The sequence below is a fragment of the Anas platyrhynchos genome, chromosome 4, assembly GCF_047663525.1.
Source record: "Anas platyrhynchos isolate ZD024472 breed Pekin duck chromosome 4, IASCAAS_PekinDuck_T2T, whole genome shotgun sequence".
In the NCBI taxonomy this organism is placed as follows: Eukaryota; Metazoa; Chordata; class Aves; order Anseriformes; family Anatidae; genus Anas; species Anas platyrhynchos.
The window spans coordinates 70510142-70534720 of NC_092590.1; the positions used below are offsets into that span (position 1 = coordinate 70510142).

The 24579-nt window shown below is 38.5% G+C and overlaps 1 protein-coding gene across 6 annotated transcripts in view; it reads right to left on the minus strand.

The window, feature by feature from the left end:
- Window positions 1–3797: 3797 nt before the first annotated feature.
- Window positions 3798–24579, minus strand: part of SH3BP2 (SH3 domain binding protein 2) — a 54118-nt gene continuing 33336 nt past the window's right edge. For 3 of the 6 annotated variants that reach the window (XM_072037817.1, XM_027455635.3, XM_038178237.2), the window contains 12 exons: window positions 16651–16790; window positions 15459–15561; window positions 12916–13033; window positions 12276–12346; window positions 11808–11896; window positions 9851–9916; window positions 8683–9262; window positions 7518–7626; window positions 7147–7202; window positions 6630–6711; window positions 6347–6406; window positions 3798–5910 (listed from right to left, as the gene is read on the minus strand). In XM_072037817.1, coding sequence (XP_071893918.1) covers window positions 5773–5910; window positions 6347–6406; window positions 6630–6711; window positions 7147–7202; window positions 7518–7626; window positions 8683–9262; window positions 9851–9916; window positions 11808–11896; window positions 12276–12346; window positions 12916–13033; window positions 15459–15561; window positions 16651–16786 — 1608 coding nt within the window. In that variant the 5' untranslated portion in view covers window positions 16787–16790 and the 3' untranslated portion in view covers window positions 3798–5772. Of the gene's footprint in view, window positions 5911–6346; window positions 6407–6629; window positions 6712–7146; window positions 7203–7517; window positions 7627–8682; window positions 9263–9850; window positions 9917–11807; window positions 11897–12275; window positions 12347–12915; window positions 13034–15458; window positions 15562–16650; window positions 16791–18937; window positions 19020–22116; window positions 22668–24579 lie in introns of those variants that run through there. The other 3 variants (XM_038178238.2, XM_005016166.6, XM_005016165.6) reach the window with 3 other exon arrangements.

Genomic DNA, 24579 nt, shown 5'->3' on the forward strand with positions numbered 1-24579 from the left:
ACATTACTACTGAAAAGCTTAGGGGGAATTTTTCTTATAAACTCCTGAGCTTAAATGCCTTTTAAAAAATGATTTCAGCTGTGTAGAGCAGTATTAATAATATGTCACGGCTTATGTGTGGTTTTACTAAAGTTGGTCACTGTAGGTAAGCTTATGCCAAAAGCACTATTAGAAAGTTTCTTTTTGTCCTGGCTGCAATTCTGCTCTTTATAGGAGGGAGTTTATTTTTACTCATTTATGTAAGGAAGGAGAATTTTCCTGAGGATTTGAAAATGGAAACAATCTTTAAGGTGTATATATATATACCTGAGAAACATTTGATGGAACAACTACGTAGAGAAAGAAAAATGTGTTCTGGTCTACTTTCATCTCCTTCCATAACCAAACAAAATCACATCAGAGGTTTACTGGAACTGAAAAATAAAAACCAGAACTGAAGCACCAGATGGGGAAAAGGCGGAGCAGCCAGTTTTTTCATACAACCTATTAAACTGAGAGGCCCAAGTTGGTCTTAAGTTTGAAAAATATTGACTTTCTATTCAGGGTGGAATAGGAGAATGTTTATACACTATTCAGATTAAATATAAATCTATCCTTGTGGTTCAAGCTAGTTAATAACAGTTTGTGTTATTGCACAAGCTTCTTAATACCACTTCTGTGATAACAAAAGAGAAGGGAGTAAAAGTACAGTGATTGTTTTAGCCAAAAGGAAAGCAAGCAAGCAGCTTTCTCTTTTAATAATGCTACAACACTCTTTACAGAGGTCTGTGTTTGTTTTTCCAAAATGCTTTTCCAAGTAAAGCCGAGTCTTTTAATTGCAATGTCTCTTGACTGCATAAGCATCACATGCCTTACGTAGACATACGTTCATTACAGGTTGCTTCTATACTAATTCTAGCGTTACTAACACTGCTGAAGTTCTTTTTAGTTACTCTCATACACTAGTAGCAGAAGTGCCACAAACAGAAGCTATACCTTCTGAAGAGCTAGTACCTATAAACAGACCAAGGAGAATAAAACAAAGAAAGGACCAAAAAAAAAAAAAGGTAACAGGGCAAGTTCAAAGTAGTGAAAAGGGCTTAGAAACATGCGAAAATTATTTTAAATTATTAGGTAATTATTCTTATTATATACAGGAGAAAATTAATCTTGGAAGAAGCTTTGTAATGTTAGAATAACAAATGTTGAATTCCTTTGTATCCCATTTAATTTCCAAAAGGCACATTCTCAGCAGCATCCCCACGGTTAGGGTGTGGCTGGCATTTACTTGGAAAAATGAGTATGAATGCTAGCGCAACATAAATCAAAGCACAGCAGAATCACTGAGGCCCGAAACAGACAGCTTGGGAGCCCACACCTGGAACATGTTCCCTTATTTGTCCTGTAGGAAAGCCCTGTTCCCATAGAATAGACTGTTCTTTTTTCTGTGCTCTTGGGGTATCCTGAAGGCTCGCTACTGGCCTTCAATTGCAAAACTCTGGCCATGCCAAAAAGCTTGCAAGGTCGGAATTTAAGTGCACATCGGCCTTCCACTACAGGAACCAGTTGGATTCAGGTGGTACACCGAGGGAGCTAATATGACGTGGCTGATAAAAAGTGAAGCACTCACTCAAACAAGGGTTAGACACTTTTACCTTTTTTTCATCGTCCCATATATGTCCAGAGATCTAATCCTACAGACAATAATTACTGTCATTTTTGTACAAAATAACTTTGAGTTATATGGAAGTAAGACTACATTAAAAACAATTTTTGCGTGGCCATGCATGTCATAAACCTGAGAGACTGGATTAATTGCTTCCCTAGTAAATATATGCTAAGGAATGAGGTACAGATGGGAGATAGCAATGACTATCCTGCATTTAAGCTACAGGAGTGGAAATCCTGGGGGAGTGGATCTGGGGGTTGACTGCTACAAGACTTGCTACAGACTCTAAGCTCACTGATCTTTAATATTTGGCAAACTGAAGTGCTAAAGTGAACTCAAATGCTATCTAGTTTGTGATAGTTTTAATAGCATTTATTATTTGGTATTTAAGAGGTAAATTGAGGTTTGTTTGTTTGTTTCATACCAGAACCTATTTAAGAGGCTGTAATCATGGTCATCTCAAGTGCTCCTATTGCTCAAAAAAAATTACTGCAAGAAGTTGGCTGCTTAGTAAGATACAAACTATTACATCACACACTTTGCTGCTGCTAGATGAAGTATTTAATGTTCAGAACAACTCTTCAGTGCCTCATGATGCCAAGAATTTAAGTGCTCAGATGTCTAACATTATGTAAATTCTACCTCAAAGTAGTTTTTTTAAGAGTAATTTAAACACAGGAATATAAAATACAATTAATTTTGTCATCATCAAGATTAAAAGACATTCAGATGAGTAATTTTGCCAAAGAACATTGCTACTTATGTAAGAAACATGAGCCAAAAGATGTCTTAAACTTCAAAGACCTGTCTCATCAAGTTTTTGCCTGAAGTTAAGGTTTAATCTCTAGCTTCTATCCAAAGTCATTTAGGAATGATTTCTACCCAACCGCCTTCTATATGCATTTTGTAGCTGTATTCCTGGTGCTGGGGCTCCTGCACGGAACAGGCTGACCAGCAGATGTCACCAAATTCAAACTAATTACACTCAAAGCTTCGGAAATCTTCAGTCCTTTGGAACTTCCCCAAAGCATGAGGAACCTGAGGGCACGAATACTCTCATTGCTTATTTACATGCCTGTACAAACTGTTACGTTCTGAGCTAGGAGATGGGTGCCAAGCTGCTGACACAGAACAGCAGGATGTAGCACCTGCATTTTCATAGGAAAATTCTCGATACCAGATTCCCTTTTTTTTGTCCCTATGATTATGCTACATTGATTGCCAGTTCCTTGTTTAAAACTGTATTTTCCAAACCACATTAATTTTTTTCCCCTCGAAAAGTAACTCCCCCGCAGTTATCACTTAAAAAACTTTCTTGGAAGTTTTGATAGAAAAGGCAAGACTTTTTCTAAAACTAGTATAAACTATTTCAACTTGCGTGTTACCAAACTCACAAACTGCATTTCTTGGCATGACCAACTACTGCTTTGATGCTCCTCCCCAAACTATTTTAAAGATATGGAGCTTGCAGTGTGTGTGTGTGTTTATGTGTGTATAGATATATATTATATATATATATATATATATATATATATATATATATATATGCAAGAAGCTGATTTGTGGTGTAGAAAAGAGGCAAAACAGGCTATTAAGAGACAGACCCTGAGCCACATGCTCTAGCTGTGCTTTTCCTTCCTACAAACACCAGAAACTTCATCTAATTCTTCACAAAACGGACTAGAAAAATATGTAGGAGCAAAAGGATTCAGAAGAGAGCATAAGTGATTTCAGATTTGTTTGGAACTCTTCTACCAGTATCTGGAAGGATGCAGGAATAACCTAATATGTCCCTACCGGTACTGCCTACCTTGGATTCTGGAGATACCACAGATGTTTGTGAACAGAAGGGCTGTTAGGTGCTGGGAAATGCAAGCTGCTGAGGAAGTCCTTTGGAGAATGTTCCTCTTCGAGGCCTTTTTTGCAGGTCATACCTGCACTTTGTGTCCATAGATAAAATGAATGATAAACGGCTAATTTCCACCCCCAGCCACACTGAGGACCAGAATGCCCCATTTCTCATAGTGTTGCTTGCACAAAGAGTTGTTTCAAGAGGGCTGAAAACAAATTGTCTTCTGTTTACCGCAATTACAAGCAAGAATATTAGAACACATACCCGTGAAGTTCAATCAGACTGCACAAAATTAGGTGAATTGGCATTAGAAATTTATCCACTTCAGAAATACATACATTTGTATAAAAAAGGAAATTAACATTTACATATTTGCAAGTCTTCTATTATACAGGTAAAGACAGTGTTATGTTTTATATGTACTGGATTACATAGGTATTTTTACAGTTGAAAAATCTTGAGAGTATCTGATTGCAAAAAAATTTAAATACCTGAATCAGGACCCAAAGATATAATTATGACTGTCACAATGCAGTGAAGTCAGTTATTCTCAGAAAGAGAACAATTTACTTTGTAAACAGTACTTACAAATACTGTAAGAAACTAGAACTTGCCTAAAATACAGTTATACACATTTTAAAAAGCCAACATTTTTTATGTGCTTTGTACGCTGAGCCTACTTTACAGAATGGATCACATCAGAGCAGTGAACCACAGGAATACTCATTGAATAGAACTACAAATTATAAATATCCAATGATCTGAAATTTAAGTACTGCACATTCTTTAATTGATGCTCACAAAACCTATTATCATGGGAGCAGAAATCATACGACTGATATCGTGTATGTCTGTCTCAGACAAAAGATAGGAACCAAGGCAACAACTGCTGGCTCTGTGTATCCTACTATTACATCTTATTACAAAAAATCCCTTAGGGATTAAATTCTATTTTATTGTTTTCATAAACAAAAAGTCGGTAAAAATTTTATGTTTTTTAAGCTGTGACCATTTAATTGTAACGAGATCAAAACCGCCTTGTATAGACTTTGTAAAGGTAACAGAAAAGTGAATTTTATGCATCTGGATTCAGACTGACAGAAACCAGATAACTTCTCCTGTTTTATGATTGACAGCATTTTTTAAAGCAAGTCTCAAACTCCTGTTTTATGATTGACAGCATTTTTTTAAAGCAAGTCTCAAACTTGCTTTATTTGGAAATAAGATCATTTTTACAATCCTTTTGAATTAACAAAGTTATTTTCACAGGTCATTAAAACAGCTTACTCTTCTTTATTAAAATTCAGAAGTAGGGCAATTTCAGCATGACTATCAAGCTTTGTTTTTAAGACCACCTGTCCCCAGAGTATTGGGGAATTAAAATTACAAGCACCCTGCTAACACCTATCACTTGATAGTGCTGATAGCAAGTTAAAAACTTTTATTTTTCCACACGACTACAAACTGCCGAGTGATATTTTCTCTCTCTTACAGCCATATTATGCATCTTCCTTTCTGGTTCAGATGTAAGGAATGGGACTCCCATAAAGCCAAACCAATATTATTCCAAGCCTATCTCAAGTGTTCACAATTAAGTAGGAAGTGGGATACCATAAGCATATCAGTTGGATAGTTCCCCAATTGATTACTGCAGACACTGTAATCAGAAGTTACATTTAGGTATGAGGTGGCTTAAATAAAGCCGCATGCATTTCCTAATCATCTTTACCTGTAGTAAACCAAATTATTTGCACAAAAGACTCATTATTTACGCATCAACTATACAAGTAATACAAAAAAAAACCTCTCAGTTAAGCACCAGTGCTGACTTAAGGAATAATACCTTCAAGTCAGAATATTAGTATTCCCCGTCAAAAATGAATTCTGATGTACTTTCAGAAGTTTCTTGTTTCCACATGGGTTGCGTTCACAACACTTCTTTGTTCATGTGGACATTGTTCTCCTCCACATTCCAAGGAGATTAGTAATAGCAGCAGTTTTAGAAAAGATTTATGAGTCCTGGACAGACTTCACAGAAAAGTCAGTTGAGATCTTTCTCAAAGTGGTCATCATCAAATCCACTGATCTGGATTGCAAAGTTTTAAAGAGTTCATTAAATGGAGTCCTAGTTCATGTGAGAACAAGTGGTTGAAACGGACTCAGTTTTTGTGTGCAAACAACAGGAAGTCCAGAAGTGGTAGGAGCCCACACTTAATTCAAGGGCAGTAAGGAACCTGGTTTTCCTCTGCATCAGTGAATTACACCAGCCGCATCACCTTGGTTTAGAGTAACCGTAAGGACACCGAAGAATCAGGCTGTCATGACTAGGTAAGACGTGAGTGCTGTAGTATTCAACCAGACTCCCCATGTTCAGAAACATGATGTCTGCATCCAGGTAAAACTTGCTTTCCTGTTGTACAACAAAAACATATGCAGTCATTAGCAGTAGTTTCCTATTCAGTGGTAAAAACAAACAAACAAAAACAGCCACCACCAAAAAGTCATTATCAGAACTTTGTTCAGACAAGCTGCTGCTTTGCAAGCTTGTCACTTAAATAAGTCCAAATTAAACTCAAAAATTTAATAGTAATTCCTTTAGAATTTGACAAGCTGAAGTTTAGATTTGGACATCTGCAGCTACTTTGTCTTTTGTACAGTATGGCAATTGGAAGGCCCAGATCTGAGTACTCAAACTCTCATCCTAAAACAAATATTTGTAGATCAGCTTATTTTAACTTTTAGGAATGGGAAGAAGTTTCACCTTTGACTTGCTATACACGTAGACACATGAGATTCATACGTAGATACACATACACAAGAAGTGCATTTTTAGCGGAGCTACGAACCTTTTCAAATATTCTGTAGTTTCTCACTTTTTCTGCTGATTGATCCCATACAACCAATACCTTAAAGAAAAATGCAAGATAATCAGTTCTGCTGATAATCTCTTCCAAGTCAATGCATTATTAAGGAATAAAAAATTCACTCAAGTTATGACAGAGTCTCAGATTTTCCTTCATTAAGGAAAGAGCACATCTAAGTTGTTAAGTGCTTTCACCATATAAAAGATGCTGCATCTCTAACTCAAAAAAAAGCTTTTAGAGGGTAGATTCAGCAATTGCAAGTTACCTTTCCAGCCTTTGTAGATGAGTTCCTAATGCAGTATAATCCATTTTGTGGCTGTCCCCTTGGGCTAGTAGCTTTGAATGTCCTAAAAATAATACAGCAATTACGTATGTTAGCATTTTCTGAATCAGATAATTAAGGTGTGTAGTTCTTGTAATTCTTATTGAAAATCTCTGTTTTCAGTTATAATAATTCATAGTATATCATATCTGATAGAATTTTACTGTTCTAGCATCTGAATCAGCAAAGCAGCACAGACTTTCCTGTGCTTTCTGTCCCATTCATCCTGGCAGAACAGCCATTTCCAGATGGAATAAAATCATTTTGCAATTATTCTGTATTCTCAACTGATACATGAGGACTGACCTAACTCCCCCAGAAAGTAATTTCCATATTAAAGTAATTCAAATACTTTTCCTGTGTTTTAAACAGAAGTTACTGATCTCAAAGTTATTTTTGGACTACTGTTCAGTGCAGGATTTGTAGGACTTTAGGCAAGTGTTCTAAAAGTCACATCTACCTTTCAACTTCGAAGGATTCAGAGGTATTAAGAAATACTGAAGTAGGCAGCCCAACCTGTAGGAAAATACAAAGAAAGTAAATCTCTGCACAGGCCAATGAAAATACAAAGTACTAACAATACACTACGCAGATAAGCTACAGCCATCAGTATCTGAATTAGTTAATGGTGCTTTAGTCTTTACTTCATGCTTCTTACTCCTTTACATCAAACATTAGAATGCAGAATTTATCGAGGCATTCCTTAAAGCTGAGAACCAAGCAGCATTGTGTTTTCAGAAGGCTCTTTTTTCTCCTGAAATATGCCCCAAGCCACCCCAAAGAAAGCAAGAAAATCAGCCTTTTGAGAACAGATCGTCTGCTTGATCTTACTTTTTCGTAGTCACCGTCAGAATCATCACTCGCTTGGTTTGGCTTGGAGGGCACTGCTGGCTTTTCAAATGAGAAGCTTCTAAAACTCTGCCCATCTGGTGGTGATCTCCTGGCAGAAACAAAACCAAAACTGAAGGACATCTCCTCATGCAAGCAGAACAAATATACACAAAACTGAGGGGCTAATAAAACTCGAGTTAAAGAGGAAATTTCAGTTTAGGACTTGCCAGCCCTAGAACTACAGAATAATTTAGGTGTAAGGGACATCTTTCAACCTAAATTGTATCATTTAGTCCAAGCTCTTGTTCAAAGCAGGTCCAAATAGCTCACTGTGTCCAGTCAGGTATCTCCAAGGTTGGAAATTGCACAGCCTCTCCAAGTTGACCATCCACAAGGTGAAAAGCTTTTCCTGATATCTACCTAATTTCCCATGATTTTTGTCTGTTGCCTCTTATCCTATCCCTGCAGATCTCTGAGGTCTTGCTCTGTCTTCTCCATCCCCCCATTAAGTAGTTGTAGAGAGCAGTGACACCTTCCTAAAGGTTGAACTCAGCAAGTTCTCCCAGCCTCTCCTCACATATTACGCGCTACAGCCCATCAGACATCTTGGTGGCTGGATCCACTCTAGTAAATGAATCTCTTTCTTGTGCTGCCTTTAAAGAGGGTTGTTTTTTTTTTTTTTTTGTTTGTTTGTTTTTTGTTTTTTTATTTCTTCTTTAAAGGTGAATGATCCAATGGGCAAAAATATTTCCATCTGCCTCAGCACCATAACCAGTCCCACATCCCTTGCACTAAAGATGACCTTAATATGAGATGAAACATTTCCTGTCTCCAAAGAAGCCTAAAATTGTTTTTGTGGTTCAGTGACAGTGACACGAAGGTTTCTTATTCATTGTGATCAAAGGCTTTTAAATCTAAAGCACACCTCAAAGCAGACTACAAAGATTCATGTAATTAAAAAAAAAAAAAAAATGTTGACTGTTTCTTTCTGAATAATTTCAGAAGTGAAATTCAGTGCAAAGTTTCCAGATAGCAAATACCTAGGCAAACAAGCGTGCCACTGAGGATAACAGGGATGGTGCTGGGAAGAACAACATGCATTGACAAGAATCTGACAAGTAAACTCAGTGGAAACTTTGACAGTAGGTTCTATTTTTGTACTTACTGTAACTGGGGGCCTGAAGGCTTCTCTGGCCTCGGTTTGAATCCGGGATGCTGGTGGCCTGGCACAGGTGGCTTTGGAAGCACTGGTGGCACAAACAGTCCAGGTTTACTGTGTTCTTTTGGCACCTTGCTCTCTGCTGTTCTTTCAGTTAACTGGGACAACTTGGGTTTACTGCTTGGCACTGGAGGAGGAGTTCGTGGTGAAAGGTTTAGAGTTTTTAGCTTCTCGCATCCTTCTGGAGTGTTGAGAACGTGCGATAGAGGCAGAGGTTCTGGAGGCAGCGAGCAAGATTCTTTGCTACACGCAGGCTTTTTGAAAAGAGGTAAAGGGGGCACAGGGGGTGGCTGTTCACTTGGTCTCCAGTTTGAGGACTGAATCTTTAGATTACATTCAGTTCGGGGTTCTCTCACACTGAAGAAATCCTCTGGTTTGATGTCAGGTAGGCTTCTTTTAGGAGGTGGTGGCGGTGCTGGTCCAGCAGATTTGCCAGCAAAAGATTGTGATCTTGATTCAGAGTAGGCAGCTTTTCTGACATGAGGAACTGGTGGAGGTGGGTAGGCTGGGGGCAGGACCATGATATCTGCACAAAGAAACATCCAGAAAATGTGGCATTTTGAGGGGAAATACAACGTGTCAAGAAACAAGACTCTTCAGGTTTATTTATGTGATTTAATATTACATTATTAGCACCTGATCTGACAGTTCCTGAAGTGCTGGATAAACATTCAGCTTTCAGCATAACTGAAACGTTGCATGTAGTGAACACCTGCAATTTCATTCAGGCATGGCTTATGTCAACTTAGCACAGATTTTTTCCTTTCTTAAAAATAAAGAACAAACTACGCTAACAGCATTACCCCTCTTCCTGACTGATGACCTTAGAAAGGTCTTTCCACGGCAGGAGACTTGCCAGAAACCATGCCCTAAAAGGTACATAACACTTTCTGTATATTGTTACTCCTACTACTAGGCCCTTTTGGCCTCTCAAAACGTCAGAAGTATCTTTAATCTCTCTCAAGATCAGATACCTATACATTACTTTGGTTATTTTACCACCTGCATTGCTTTAGATATGACTGAAACCACAATCTGGCATTCCACGTGAATATTACCTTCGCTGCGGGCCTTTTGTGGGGCCTTCGATGAAGGGAATAAAGAAATCACTTACCATCTTTCACTATGTCAGAAGTATCTGGTTGCAAGTAAGACTCTTCCTCTTCCTCCTGGTCATAATCTGCAGACAAAATTCAGCGTGTCAGACTCTGACAAGTACTACTGGAACCAAGTAAGAATATTTATTGCTTTCTAACAACTATTTTTCATTAAAAAAGGTGGAAAAAAATGGGAAAAAAAGTCTACCTCTCTCACATATTACATTTTCCTCCATCTTTCAAATGAAAGTACACTTTCTGGTGAAACTTTCTAGTGGCATAGCCTTCCTCAGAAAAAAATCACATTGGTTACAGAGACACAGCTGCAAACTGACATACTGGGAAAACTAATTGGAAGAGTAAAAACACAACAACCCAAAAGCAACCCTATCACAAAAACATTTATGATGTTGCAACATGGATGCCTAAGCAAGCCTCATGATCTACAAAACAAGTAGTTGTTTTGCCTTAATCTGGCAACAGAAAGATGCATCACAACAAATAAATTATTTCAGTGCTGCCTTTAACTGGAAGGCAGGATAATCAAGACATAAAAAGCATGCTACTTCTAGGCAGTAATTTCTCATCATTGGCTATGAGAGGAGCCTTAAGGACACTGCATAGTATTTCCCCAAAGAAATACATTAAAAAAAAAAAAGACAGGTTCTGATAAAATCAGTTAGCTGTTCTAATTTTCATTATTTGAAGCCTTTCTGAGCTTCTTCAAATGTGATTCCCACCGTATACATCCCTTCCAGCCCGTAAACACTGAAGTCCTAAACCACAACTCTATACAAAATGCTGATGAGTCTGTTTTCCTCTGCTTTGCAACAATCAAACCGGATTTCCTAAAGAATCAAGCTCCCACTTTTTTTTTTTTTTTGTCCTGGTCAGGAAAAAGGGTCAGGAAATTCCTTTCAGGAAACAGGAGTACTTGCTCCAATCATCCCTGCCCTTGGGGCAGAAATCTAAGAGAGCAGATGGGAAAATGCCTACTTAAAGGGACTATCTGAACCATTAGGCAAGTCTTCTCATGCTGGATTTTACTGTGTTTCTTGGCTAAGGTAACTGTTGAAATACACTGGGAATACCTATCTGACAGGCTTCCTATAATAACCTCATCTCTAATTACAAAATAAACACACTCAGCCAGAATTGTTTACTGTGAAGCAGCTCCAGCAACAACCAGGTATCAAACTGAACTGAAAACAGACTCTGCTAAGAATGAGATTCTTGGAGCTTTTCTTCAAAGAGTTACTCAGTTTGAAAGTCTTTAAAGAATGTTATCCTATGCACTTCACGTAGACCATTTGTATGCCTAATGTGAGATCTTCCTGAACTGGGAGGGTGAGCAATTCTCCTTCATACTAAGCAGACTACAACACAAATGGAACAACATCCTGATGTGAATTACTGCTTCTTTTGCAGTACAGGTGAATCAACTTTACAGACAATACGGGAGGCAGCTAGCTCCAAAAGGTCTTACCACATTGTCAAAAGATGTTCTTAGGACATACTTTTAAGTGACTAACATCCTACTATTATAATTATATTAAATTATTGTCAATAATATTCCATTAGCATCAATTATAGCAAAGACTTCCACTACAACCTACGGATATACTCAAATGTTTCATCTTTTTGCTATATCTACAGACTTTCCAACATGCAGTCTTAATAAAAAATTAAGATTAAAAAAAAAAAGATTGTATTAATATGAGGTCAGATACCTTGCAAGGCCTGAATTTCTGTAGTCACCCTTTATTTTTTACTAATGCTTTTATAACATAGACTATACTGGTTTTGATATTAAATTACAGCAATTCTATGCACTTTGTAAAAATAAGAACTTATAGTTCTCGGATGCAAACTGGATCAGATAAGTTTGTTTAAGCTACTGGAATGGTATGGGATACTGCAGAATCCACAAGAAAAATCAAACAGCTCTTATTTATAAGTGTCTAAAATTGTCACCTTCATTATCTGCTGAGTGGTGAGAATACTTGATATCAATGGGACGTTCTACTGAGCCGTAGAAACTGTCTGCATCAGAACCAGAGTCACTGCAAAAGAAAAGACAATCCCTTTTGCATCACTGCGTTATAGGTCTTGAAAAGACAAAGACATCCATTAGCAGGACTGCAGCACTGCGAAGTAATACTGGAAAAGCAGAAGCAATCTAATCCTGTAGCAACAGCCAAATATGTTGCTGCTGTTATTTTTATTTTTATTTTATGCGTTTTAATTTCTCTTAGCAAAAAGACTGATATTCCTCTTGGTACTCTTTTAACTCTTTACTAGGTAGGCCTTTCATTGTTGGGGCCTATTGCACCCATTATTATTTGGCAGTAAATAACTTGTAGGTGCAAAAGACAAAACCAACACTATCAAGAGCTAGCACGAAAGGGAGAAAAAAAGCAAATAAGGATTAAGGCTTCATACCTGAATTCTGTTATTGTTTCTTTCTTATCATGGTAGTGATCAATTTCCCTCCTCAGGGATAGCATCCAATTCTAAATAAATGAAACCACAATGTTTAACACATCATTCTTGAAATAATTACACAAAGATGCACAGTATCTTTCCTCTGCATGGCCAGAGTGGCTGCGCAAGTGAAATATTTATGACTTTATAGAGGTATTGAGAGGACTTGCTAGTCAAAATGTTTTGACTATCTAAAATCCTATACGAATGTATTAAAATATTAAGAGTTTTGATCTGTGAATTTCAAGCTGTTACTCCTAAAGCTGTGTACTTGTTCAGTCTGCTTATGTAGGAGATTTCACTGAACAGTTTTTGTATTTTATCATAGGTTTACAACACAAATACTCACTCATTAGCTAAAAGTAAAACCAGGAATGTGAAGAAAACGGTGACATCTAGTATGCCACTTTTAGCCATTCCCTAAATTACCACTGGAATTCTCATTCAGTTAAAATTTCAGACATGATTTTCAGAGGAGCCCAAAGAACTAGAAATACAGATTGGGGTTACAGCTGCATGTCCAGTTCATATAGATTTTAGGGAAGTCAGGATTCGTTTCTTCTTTTATGCTTTAATTTTCCTTGAAGTAGAAAGGTACCTTTCTTTCATCTTCAGATGAAGCAGAAAAAAACCACGTCCTGTGCTTCTTGCTAATGTGAACTAACTTGAAAGGAAACACGTTGCTTGATGTTGTCTCCTCAGCTGCCCGCATAACCCTGAGAAATAGAATAACCAATATATAAACGTCCGAATCTGTAAAGCTAATTCAGCTGTGCAAGTCACAAAGCTCAGAAAGCAGTTTTACCTGCCAGTTATGGCTGAAAATAAGTCCCAAGCCCAAGAAAACACCACCAAAATGCTAATATGCACATTTGTAGTACTTTTCAAAGCATTATAAAGGATAACGCAAGAGTGCTGACAGGAAAAAAAGGCTAAACCACCAGACAGACATATAAACAGATGTTTTGACTGGTTCAGTAAACAGTTTTAATGACCTGTGTTAATTTACAAGCTTCACACAATGGCATGATGTCTATTTAGGGTGTCTGTGATCCATATTTCAGAAAGGCAGAGAAGAAATGACAACATGGGTTTTCCAAGAAAACAAAGAGAGCTAATATTAAAATTTAACTTAATTTTTCCACTTCTGGCTTATAAGTACTACCTTACAACACTAGATCAATGCACGTGCTTAAAGTTAACATTTTTTTTTAAAGTTTAATTCAATCTCTTCCACAAACAAGGTAAATTTTTTTTTAAAACTTTTCCCCCAGGGATGCTCAAATGAGAAACTTCTGCTCTATCCTCTCAGACACAAAAAACTATTTGGAAATGCATGCTATAAAGCTTTAGAAAAAAAATAAGGAGACTAAAGTATTAAGACTGTGGACAATCTGAAAGTAAAATTTCTAAGAATTACTCAGTACAAACCATAGAGAAATCTGATTTAGGTTTTTACAATCATTATTGGAACTTTCTTTCTGGTTCCTAAATTTTTTAACTTGCTAATTTCCTTACATAATACAAGATTTCTGTAAGTCCTATTTAAAGAAGGTGGTTTGTAAACCTACAGAAATTAAAAAGACAGTTGACTTTTGGTTAGGTACCAAATCAAAATATACATTATTTTGGAAATAAATAAATAAATAAATAAATAAATAAATAAATAAATAAAATCCCATCAACACTGTAGATGACACTAAGAGCAAAATTCTGTCAGAATTAGCTGTTGCATCTTTTTAGAACCCCAACTCCAATTTGAAATTGCATGCTGTAGTTTTCTGCATTTGTCCAGCCTGAAACAAATTCGCAAAAGGAACTACAAGTTATTTCACTTGCTAATTTAAGACTAACAGGGATGTTAATACAGGAAATACCCATCCTACAGCTGGGAGGGCCAGCAATGCTTCCCACATTCTGAGTCACTGGACAACTCAGCACTCTCTCACCTGCTGTCCACTCTTAACATTTAAAGGCTATTGAATGAAACATCCAGAATACAAGTTTAGAGAACCTTAGGGCAACTTGTTTTCACATAGCCTCACGCAACCACCCAGTCCAATAAATGAGTTTCTTTCATTTCTTTTTCAATAATACTCATGTCTGTGCATAACACTAACCATGACCTGGTCCCAATTCCAACCAAAGTCTCTACAGGTTGCTAAAACATAGATATATCTCTAGCATTCACAAATTCCTTCTCATTTTTTATATAAACATGATTACAGAAGCTAGTATCGTGGCCAAGTTATAGTACAGGTTGCTTAAACAATTTCATCTTTACTTTTTCTTAGCCATAATATCCTAAGCAACATTCCCAGAAAATATGCCATTGTTGTGGTCACATAAAAGCCCTCCCATTCTAATAAGAGACTTCTTTATCCCACAAGTTTGAGAACATCATGCAGTGCAAGGATAACATACGTGTATGTAACTACAATAAAACTGCAGGACCAATAACGTGGTATTTCTCTACATTCTGTATCTGATCAGTCCTTTCTTAGCATCAGCTGCAACAGCAATTTCCTAAGGTTCTCATGGAAGGTAGGCTTCCTGTACTCAGGAACATCCTGATGGTACCAGTTAACTTGAAAGCCATGTATTTGTCTTCAAGTCAAGAAGCAAATATTAAAATTTAGTGTGGAATGAGTGGAATTTAGTAGTGGAATGAGTCAGACATTTTTGCACGTGCATTCTCTCATTTGTCACTCCTGTAGCTGATTCAATTTTGACACCAATTAGTGTCACTGAATCAGGAGATCTGTAAGTGTTCCTTTCTGATTCCTTTCTGTTTTTTTTGATGATCATTGAATCACGAGAGAACAAAGATCATTTGTCTTGAAGAATCCACATCTACCTGTGTGTGCAAAGCCTGCATTAAATAAGGAACAAGCACAAACCCATTCCAATGGTTGCAAATTTAACAGCGTTACTAGAGAAATTACAAAAGATTAAGGGTATACACTTGCAAAGTACAGAAAACATCATATATGCAGTTTGAAAGACACAGATCTCTTGGAATCTGAGACCACTGCTTAATCCAAACAGCCACAATTGAATTTACCTGTTCAAAACGAAAGGCAGCCTCCACCCCGTTAAGAAAAAGGCCCTTAGGTGTTAAGGAAGTTCTGTGGAACTCACCTGTTGTAACCATTCAAAGAAAATGCACCCTGTGGAGATGCAGATGTGCTGCTCTTAAAGTAGTAAATACATCCCTCGTGGATAATCACGAATCTCAGTGGCCCTGAAAAGATAAAGAAAAAAGGTGAGCAAGATATAAATTCAAAGGCAGTACATTGCTCAGTTCTTACACAGTAACCCTCCCCAAGTTAAGAGGTCCTAATTACTTTTATAAATCTTTACAAAAGGGCACAAGCTATTTGAGTGGCAGCTGGCTGGTGACCAGTCGCATGCAGCACTCCATGCAGAGTTTCAGGACTGAGGGCAGTATTTGCTTCCCTCATTTGAGAGGCAGCTGGTCAAACAGTTTCAAAAGAAACCTAAAAGATGGCAAGGCTGACCTCCACCTGGGCTTTTTTTTTTTTTTTTTTTTTTTACTGGAGAAACAAGCTAACATAAGAGTGCAGCCCAAAACAAGATGGGAGGAACATAGCCACAGGCTACAAATACATATTCATGTTCACCCCAAAATCATAATAGCATCTCTTTATTCTCAAAGGTGGCAATACATAAAGCTGGCAATAAAATGGTTTTTTCTTTGTTAAAGCTAGATGAGTGCCAACACTCCTCCTTTTATCAGACAGTAATCTTTGCCCTTAGTTGTATAAACACAGTTCAGTTGTAAACAGGTATAGCAAATTAACAGAATATAAATAAATCCAAAGTCTTAACTTTTCTCCAAGTAAATGGGTTCTGATTCCAAAATTCCTGCTATTAAGTACAGCCTAATCTCAGCAGTGAAAAATTTCCACTTCACAATGTCAGTAGGAGATAGAGATATTTTTCTAGTATCAAATAATCAACTGTAGAAAAAGCTGAGCACTAATTTCTTTCAGAAAAGAGTATTCTAAGTTGATAAATATCCCATCTGTTTCTGTCTTAATCTTACTTCTGAAGGCCTTGACAATAGATTAAACCAAACCCAACAAACTCAACCACAATACTTATAATCTAAGACTTACAATTCCAAAATAATTTGAGCAAATTCTTTCAATACACGTCTTTCATACAAATACTCCGATAAAATTATAATCCAATACAAAGCGAGATGAAGACTGCCTTCATAAAAGAGCTCGTTAACAGGAAATGTGTTTATGGCCCCAAAGGCAAGGATTTAGAACATTTAATTTAGTTAATACCTCATTCAACTTACATTTCAAGATCTGCAGCTGGGTGCCTCCTTTTTTATGAAGATATCCTGATTTGGTCACTCCTCCAGGCATCGTCAAAAGGTTTTGTGCTCCAATTGCCTTCATTGGCACTGGCCAGACCTGTTCTTCTGAGGCCATCGTTCTGCAATTTACATTAATTAAGAACAGTTTCAAATTTAGATTTTACTTTAGGAAATGAGTACTGAGAACCAAAGCTTATTTCCTTAAGCAAGTTTTCCAAACGACTAACATGGTTCAGCAGTCAAGTATGCACCACAGACGGGGGTGTTCATAGATTCCAGGAAGTTTGCGAGGTATAAAAAACACGGCGCAGAAAGTCCCGATTTATTTTTATGCAGTTCTCAAAAGTGATTGACGGGCGTTGAAACAATAGAAGAGTGTTCAGTAAATATTACTGAGGTATTTATATTTTAAAGTGCCCCAGATGATAACAGAATTAACTGAGGCAAGTGGCTAGAAAAAAAAATCAACTTCTCTAAGGTTCTCTACCACCATGTGTGGACACAGAATGTAATTTTCTGGACACTGAGGGAATCAACAGTCAGATTTTACTAACTGTGGCATGCAATACTCCTTACCCCTCACACTTACATGTTTTATTCTACATGACAGCATTAGAATATTATCTTATACTGAACGTCTTATGTGACCACATCCAGTGCAAGTCAAGTTCATCTCAGATTGCTGCAAACAACCATTTAATTTATATATCAGTGATCGATGCCATGCTCCACCAAGCACTTTTGCAGTTACCGCTCTTTCTGCTATCATCTTACAAAAGCTACCAAGAACACTATTTTTTTAAGCAGCAGTTTCTTCTGTCTGATGTATCACTGAGCCCCTTCTTCAGCTGGCAAAGGATCTGGGCTAAAAATCCAACTGTGTAATAAATAAAAACACGCACGAACTGAACGGACAGAGTGAGCCAGACATAAAATGGTCTGTTATGCTCAGGTGCAGGGCTACAGACCTCTGCTGGTAAGGGGCAAACTAATGAAATTCCTTTGTGAATAAAACCAGTTAATTAGTCCTTAAGAAATTAATGGTTTAGAACTGAAGAGCTTTAAGTGAATCCTGTTTGTTTCTCCTTTCCTGGTAAGGGACAGTAACTGAGGTCATCAGCATAGCTCGGTACAGGAACCTAAGAGCCAGCAGTAAAGTACACAACCACTGCATAAGCGTCACAAAAGACTGATGTGCAAGTCGATTGACCTTTCGATGGATCAACCTAGGATTTACTATGACCCGCTCATCCCTTGCTGACAATGCACATGTGGGGAGAGGTGGAAATTACTAACAATTTCTACCAGAGGAGTTCAAACTCCATGAAATTCTTTAGGCAGCCTAAAAACTTAAATCACAAACATTAGGTTTTAGTCCCCCAGTTTTATAAAACAGGGTCAAGTGGAAAAGACAGGATGCAAGACTCCAGAAAGGTTCTCACACCTAACATGATGGCTTCCTAGTGTTCCTCCAGTACCTTCCTACTCACCAAGAGTTATTACCTTTGCTGTACTCAGCTATATCCTTCCTTCTGCTAGAGCTCTTCCCCCTCCCTGGTTTTATTACACAATTGAGATCTTTCCAAGCTGCGTTATGCCTTCCTCCTCCTTGCAGCAGTGTATTAACAGGCCCAAGAAGTGGCTACACACAACTTTTAAGAATTAATAAAATAGTCAAAGAAAAACTAAACCAACTCTAAAACTCTAAAAGGAAAAAAAGGCAAAAAGAAAAAAAAAACAAGGAATCCTTCAAATTATTTACTCATATATTGTAGAAGAGTCAAAGTGAGGAAAATAGCATTAATCAGCTGGCTGCTGTCATCAAACAACACTGCAGTGCTGCTAAGAGTGATTTCCTTCAAATGAGGAAGGCAAAGGCAAGTCCCGAGCTCCATTTTTCTTTTAAGAGCCGGCACAGCAACATCCAAACATATGAAATTAATTTACAATTAAGTGATTTCAGTCTGTTTCTAGTTACATGCGGAAAAAAAAAAAAGATTAAAAAAAAAGATTAAGCAAAAATGGAAACTTTTTATTCAGCCAGATACACTCCGAGCTCAGTTTTCTTGCTCTAACCCTAGCATTAGTCTCAATGCCATCCAACAGTTTTGAGATCATTTCAAGATCGTTGTGGGTTTTCAAATGCTGTGTGCTTGTTCTACAAAGAACAAGAAAAGCCTTAGGACTTAGTGTTTGGAATGAAACACTAATCCCTGTGTTATTGTACTTAGGTTGAAAACACATCAGAAAAGAAAGAGTTAAATACCTCGGGGAGGTTATCCAAAACAACCAGCAAGCTGAGATTTCTAGGACCCGATGACAAACACTGGGGACAAGGGTATCCCTCCCTAGGTAAATACAGAAAGCACAAATATTTGACTAGGTCATGGTGGCCTTCTGCACGGGTAGCTCAGCTACTCACTAAACTGTGCCTGGGTGCTGCACTTTCTTCACCTGCTCAAAAGCCTGAATATCAGGAAGACAAAAAAAAAAAAATCATATAAGCAGAGAAACAAAGGCATAAAGAATCCAGTTCTACGGTGTGATTACGGGATTTAACTGAGCGGGAAGGACGGCAGAATATCAGGTTCTGCTTCCTCTCTTCACAATCGTTTTGTTGTTTCTGACTACTTACAAGAAAACGGCTCCGAGAACAGAGACCAAACCTTAACACTTCCCCCTCCCAACTGTGTGAACAAAAAGGTGTGGCTGAACCCCATGCAGGCAAGGACATGTTTTATGAGCTTAAGAGACCACCAAATACCAGGTTTTCCAATGGGTTTAGGGGCAGCTGTGCATAAAAGCATATTTTCTGGGTCTCATTGTGGCTTTTACCACTTCTCATCACATGTGTAGGCTCCTCAAGCACTTTCAGACCAAAATTACACACACGCAGGGAGGACACTGGTATTCAGGATTAAAACATCTTAATTTGGTCAAAGATTGTCTTTTTTTTTCCTCTTCTCCTCTCCACCCCCACCTTTTTTTTTTTCTAACAATACAGAACTATCCTAGAAGGACAGTAGATGCTGTTTTCCATCATTCTGCTGGGACAAAGCTGTCAGAACCATCTATCCACAGGATCTTTGTTGTAGGGGTGGGATGAAGGAAGAATGGATGCTCTTAAAGATTTTTCTGATCTTAGCATCGATACTAAGGTTGTCTTTAGCTCCCTGGAATGGTTCCTTCCACTCTTATCTTTCTCATATAAAAGTTTTTAAAATCTACTGCATGAGGAGCGGATCAACATCCCATCACCAGCTGCACTCAACAGCAAGCACTAAGTTGTCGCTGTAGAGCCCGTGCACTCTGTGGTCATTCAGAACAGAAAGATATTTCCAAGATGTGTTTTTTATCCTGTTACATTCTCGCCCTACAAGCCAAAGACCCCATTACCTATTTGCAGCCCAGGTGCCTAAGCAAAGCCTCTTCCACTGAGCAGACACCAAAGACAACAGAAAGCCCACTACGTGCCATCAGGGCCAAGCCATGTTCTCTGATGCCAGTCCTTCTCTTAACTGACACATTTTGTGTAAGCCTCATTCAACAGCCACCTACTTGGTTCTTATTCCCACTCTTGTCACCAAGGGACTAGATGCATAGTTTTAAACTGAGTTTTCCATTAAGTCCCCAATGCATTAGAAATGGCTATTAAATCTACCTTCTCCCCCTTGCCCCCCCCCCCCCCAAAAAAAAAAGCACTGAAATGAACACCCTGAACCAGAGGAGGATGACAGCAGACAGCAGAAGGGCTTCTTGCATCACTTTGTTTCTCAGAAGATCCACGTGGCAATTCTGTGCCTGCGAGGGAGATGGCAGGCACTAAAGCACAGCAGGAGAGACACTGTAGGAATCTGCAACATATTGCTGATGCGTGAGTAGAGCCAGCCCAAGTCTACCTCATGTGAGTGTACCTTTCTCAAACACTACCAGGATGAACTGCTTTTTATTTTAGATAACAGCACCTTCAAAGTCACGACAGCGTAAAAAAACATGAACTTTCACACTTCATGGCATACACCTGGGAACTCTGGTCTGATGCAGAAGTTTCTCCTAAACCATAACAACACTTACCAAACTCAAACTCTGAATGGAGAGCAGCCTGATGTTGTTGTGTAGTATGCAAATGTACACACCCGTGAAGTAATGTTAACCCATCCCCTCAGTCAATGCATAGAGAAAGCTAAATTTGAGTCTAGGGCATAGCTGCACAGGCTAAAAGTCCCTCCACAAGTACAATCCTGCTGCATAAAAAAATCTGGAGCACATTATGGAAGAACACTTACCCCTTCTGGCCTTAAGAGCTGTTGGTGTTCAGCCCAATTAAAGCAAATACAGGCTGATTCAACTAAAGATCGCATCCTGGAAGAGCCATGAGCTCTCAGTTCTTACTGACCTTCAGCAGAAAATAGGGTCAATATGTTCAACACCATGTCTTACAGTATATAGGCACAAAAACACATTACCCTCATCGCTGAAGCTACAGCTGCCAGAAGTTGTATTAAAAGTTCTCACTTGTTACAGCAATATTTATGGTCTGTACTGGAGCCCAGTTTGCTCATGCTGAAAACAAAAAAAAATGCCTCTGAAGCTGCATTAAAAGAAATTAAATCTGATCTGAAGCTGTCACAAGAATCTCTATGCAAATTATGTCTGAGAAAATGTTGGATGTTATGAGATAAAATGGAATTTAATCTTCAAATTCTATTTTGAAAGTAAAACCTAGCAAAGCAGGATGCCAATTTCCTTCTGAACATAACTTACGGTAACAAACGCATTCCTCTTATAATGCAGAGGAAGACTGGAATTTCAGTCTCCACAAAAGGCTTAGCCAAAAATGAAGCAACATTGCACATACAGCAAAACTAAAGTAAAAGCTTCTCCAATTTGCTCTCAGTATTTCTGAACAGAAAATAATTCTCCAACTCAACCATCTACGCATCTACCATCTCTTTGTAAAACTGTTTTCTCCAAAAATTACAGGTCTCTTTTCCATTTATTAAATATTGTCCAGTATTGCTGAAATCCTCTTTCATATTTCTCCCAGTTTTTGGGGTTACACATTCTGTTTCTTAATACTTCTAACAGCCCCTTTCACAATAGTCTCTCAGAAGGATTAACAGCACAGCACAAACACTCCAAGAAGAAATAAATCTTACAGGACAAAGGAAACAGAGAACTCAGCCTGACTGAGATGCATGTTATAAATACATTTACTCAGTTAAACTTGCTTCAACTTGCTTTTCTCTTCAGGTGAGCATTTCCAACCAACACTCTCCGTACCCCCCCTCCTCCCTTTCCAGTTCTTTACCCTAGAATTTTCTGCCTAAGGTACACAAGTTAAAACTATTTTTCCTAAATACAGTTTTCTTCTCTTAGTTTTAGTCTGTTCTCTACCTAAAAGAGGAAAGAAGATAGAAACACAAGCCAGAAACATGCACTAACCTTGTGACCATGCCCGACCGACACATAGCTTTTCTGCTGCCACTGTCCCCAAAAGATTGTTTCCTTTGCGACGACAGCGCCATTAGCAGCTTATGACCCCTCTCAGGCATGACAGGCACATCTCTGCACTTCTCTGCTCTCTGCAAGTGAAACGTTGGAAGTGCCTGCGAGAGCTGCCGTACACACCAAAGGAAAAGAAACCGTGCCCCAGCTGCTTGTGCATCTGCGCTGCAGTGTGGCCAGAAGGGACGCCGAGGCAATGACTTGTTTCCTTTGTTACTTCCTGTTTCCCCCCACTGTCAGTGGGCAGCACAGGCTCTGTCAGATTTCCCAATTTCCCAGAGAGGCTGCAAATCAAGCCGTACACGCATCGAGGCTCCGTGAGACAGCAAGCCAAGTAGCGGAGGGGATTTTCCAGTGCTCGCTCGCTTCCTGGCCACCCTTCGATCAACTGCTTTCCCACGGGAGGAAAAGAAGGTGGGCTTTTTGTCTCGCAGCGTGCTCTCACACCAGCAGAGTTCAAAAATGCTGCCCGTGCTTCAGGTATTGGCATTGCACCACAACATTATGATAAGTATTTCACCTCTGTTTTCCCCTCTATAGCTGGAGCTCGTCCTTCCCTCTCCAACTCAATGGCTATTTAGAAAGATTGCGCAGCTTATACATGCTTTGGAGCAAGTCTTGTCTGTACATCTGACACCACACAAACCACAAGAGGCAATAAAATTCTTATCCAAGGGGCTTACAAAAGAACAACAATTCTACAGGACAAGTACCAACAGCTGATGATGAATAATAAATGCCGTTGTTTTACACTGGGAACAGTATTATTTTCACTTGGAGCTCTTAAAAGAATTCATATGTTTCACTGGCTTTGTCTGGAGTTAGCCAACACCCTGGGCTAAAAAGTTCAGTTAAGACAAAAAGAACTAGTGTATTTCAGAGTGATCAACAAAACTCACACACGCTGATATGCTGAGAAAAGCTCATTTCGTGTAGTTTGGGGAAAATGGCCATGACTCTGTACTCCAGAATGGAAAGAAGTTTCTATATAATGTCTTCACTCTTTGTAAACTACTCCATAGCCAAAGTGCAGAAGAAAATAACATTTTGGATACTGGCCCTGGCTACATTGGGTGTAAAAGCAAATCGCAGCCTTCACCTTAGGGCACCCACATGCCCTCCTTCCATAACCAGGCGAAGTAGGAAGGACAAGGGGTGTGAATTATCAGACACCTGCTCTCAGCTGAAAGGAGCAGTGTATCAAGACAACATCACAATGCTTTTAAATAAGAAGCAATACTCAGCTGACTCAGTGGTTTAATTAACACATCCTTCACAGATAAAAGCTGCAAAGAATACTACGTTTCAGTGGTTTGTGAATTAAGTTCATTTGTTCCACCCCCAGAAGTTGAAATAGGTGATACTAAGACTTAAATAGTTTAAAGCAGTCCTTCCTCTCCTAGTTCTCTGCTAAGCATACTCTTCTGAGCTTGCGTGACCGTTTTGCAACCTTTATCTCTACCTCATTAAAAAAGCTATCATCGAAATGGCAGCACTGAGGAACACTGCAGACCAGCACTTCCGAATACCAGTTCCTCCTTCCCTTTTCTGGCGTGACACACCTTAACTTTTGGTTTTCCCCCTCCAAAGTTTGCAGCTATTAATACCATGCTCTTTGGCCTCTGCAGTCTCGTTTTTAATTGCATTTCATATATCTAACATGTTCTTGAAATACTGCTTTCCTATTTTACTCTTTCTGATGTCCTCTACCTTTCTTCACATAAGGGCTCAGAAATACAGGGTTTTTCACATCAACTTCCAAGATCCCCTTTTGATTTTTCTGGTGATTTCCAACAGTGTCAAGAATGAATATGGAGTTAGAACAGAATCCATCACACTTGCATTCACACAAGCTGGTGTTCCAGTGAGGAACACAAAAAAAAAAAACAACACCACCAACAAACCAACAAAGAAACACCAAAAAGCCTTTATGTGTTTCACAGATGACCATTTATATGGCAGAATGGAATTTCAGCTTAATGTTCTAGACCAAACATTAATCAAATGGACTGTGTTTCAAAATCGCAAATACAGAGTCTAAATAGCCATGAGATCTTAACAGATTTGATTAACACGTTTGTCAGGGAAGTAAAAAGGGAATAAACGTCCTCTTTCACAATGCAAAATTCAGTTTTGCAAGGAACGCTGGCATATGGTTTTCAGATCACTAACCTTCATTTGTCCCCACAAAATCAGTGGGGAGAAGAGGCCTTGCCCCAGATTAGCCCAGGGAGACTTTCAACCAAAAGGAGTTACTTCATTTCTTTAACATTATGAGATTGCACTCAGGGAGAACCAAAACGTCAGAAACCAACAGACATTTGGTTTTCATTCCAGCAGGACCGCTGCTTGAGCAAGACAGTCAGTCATCTCTGCCAGTGTTAGGAACAGCTCTTGCTC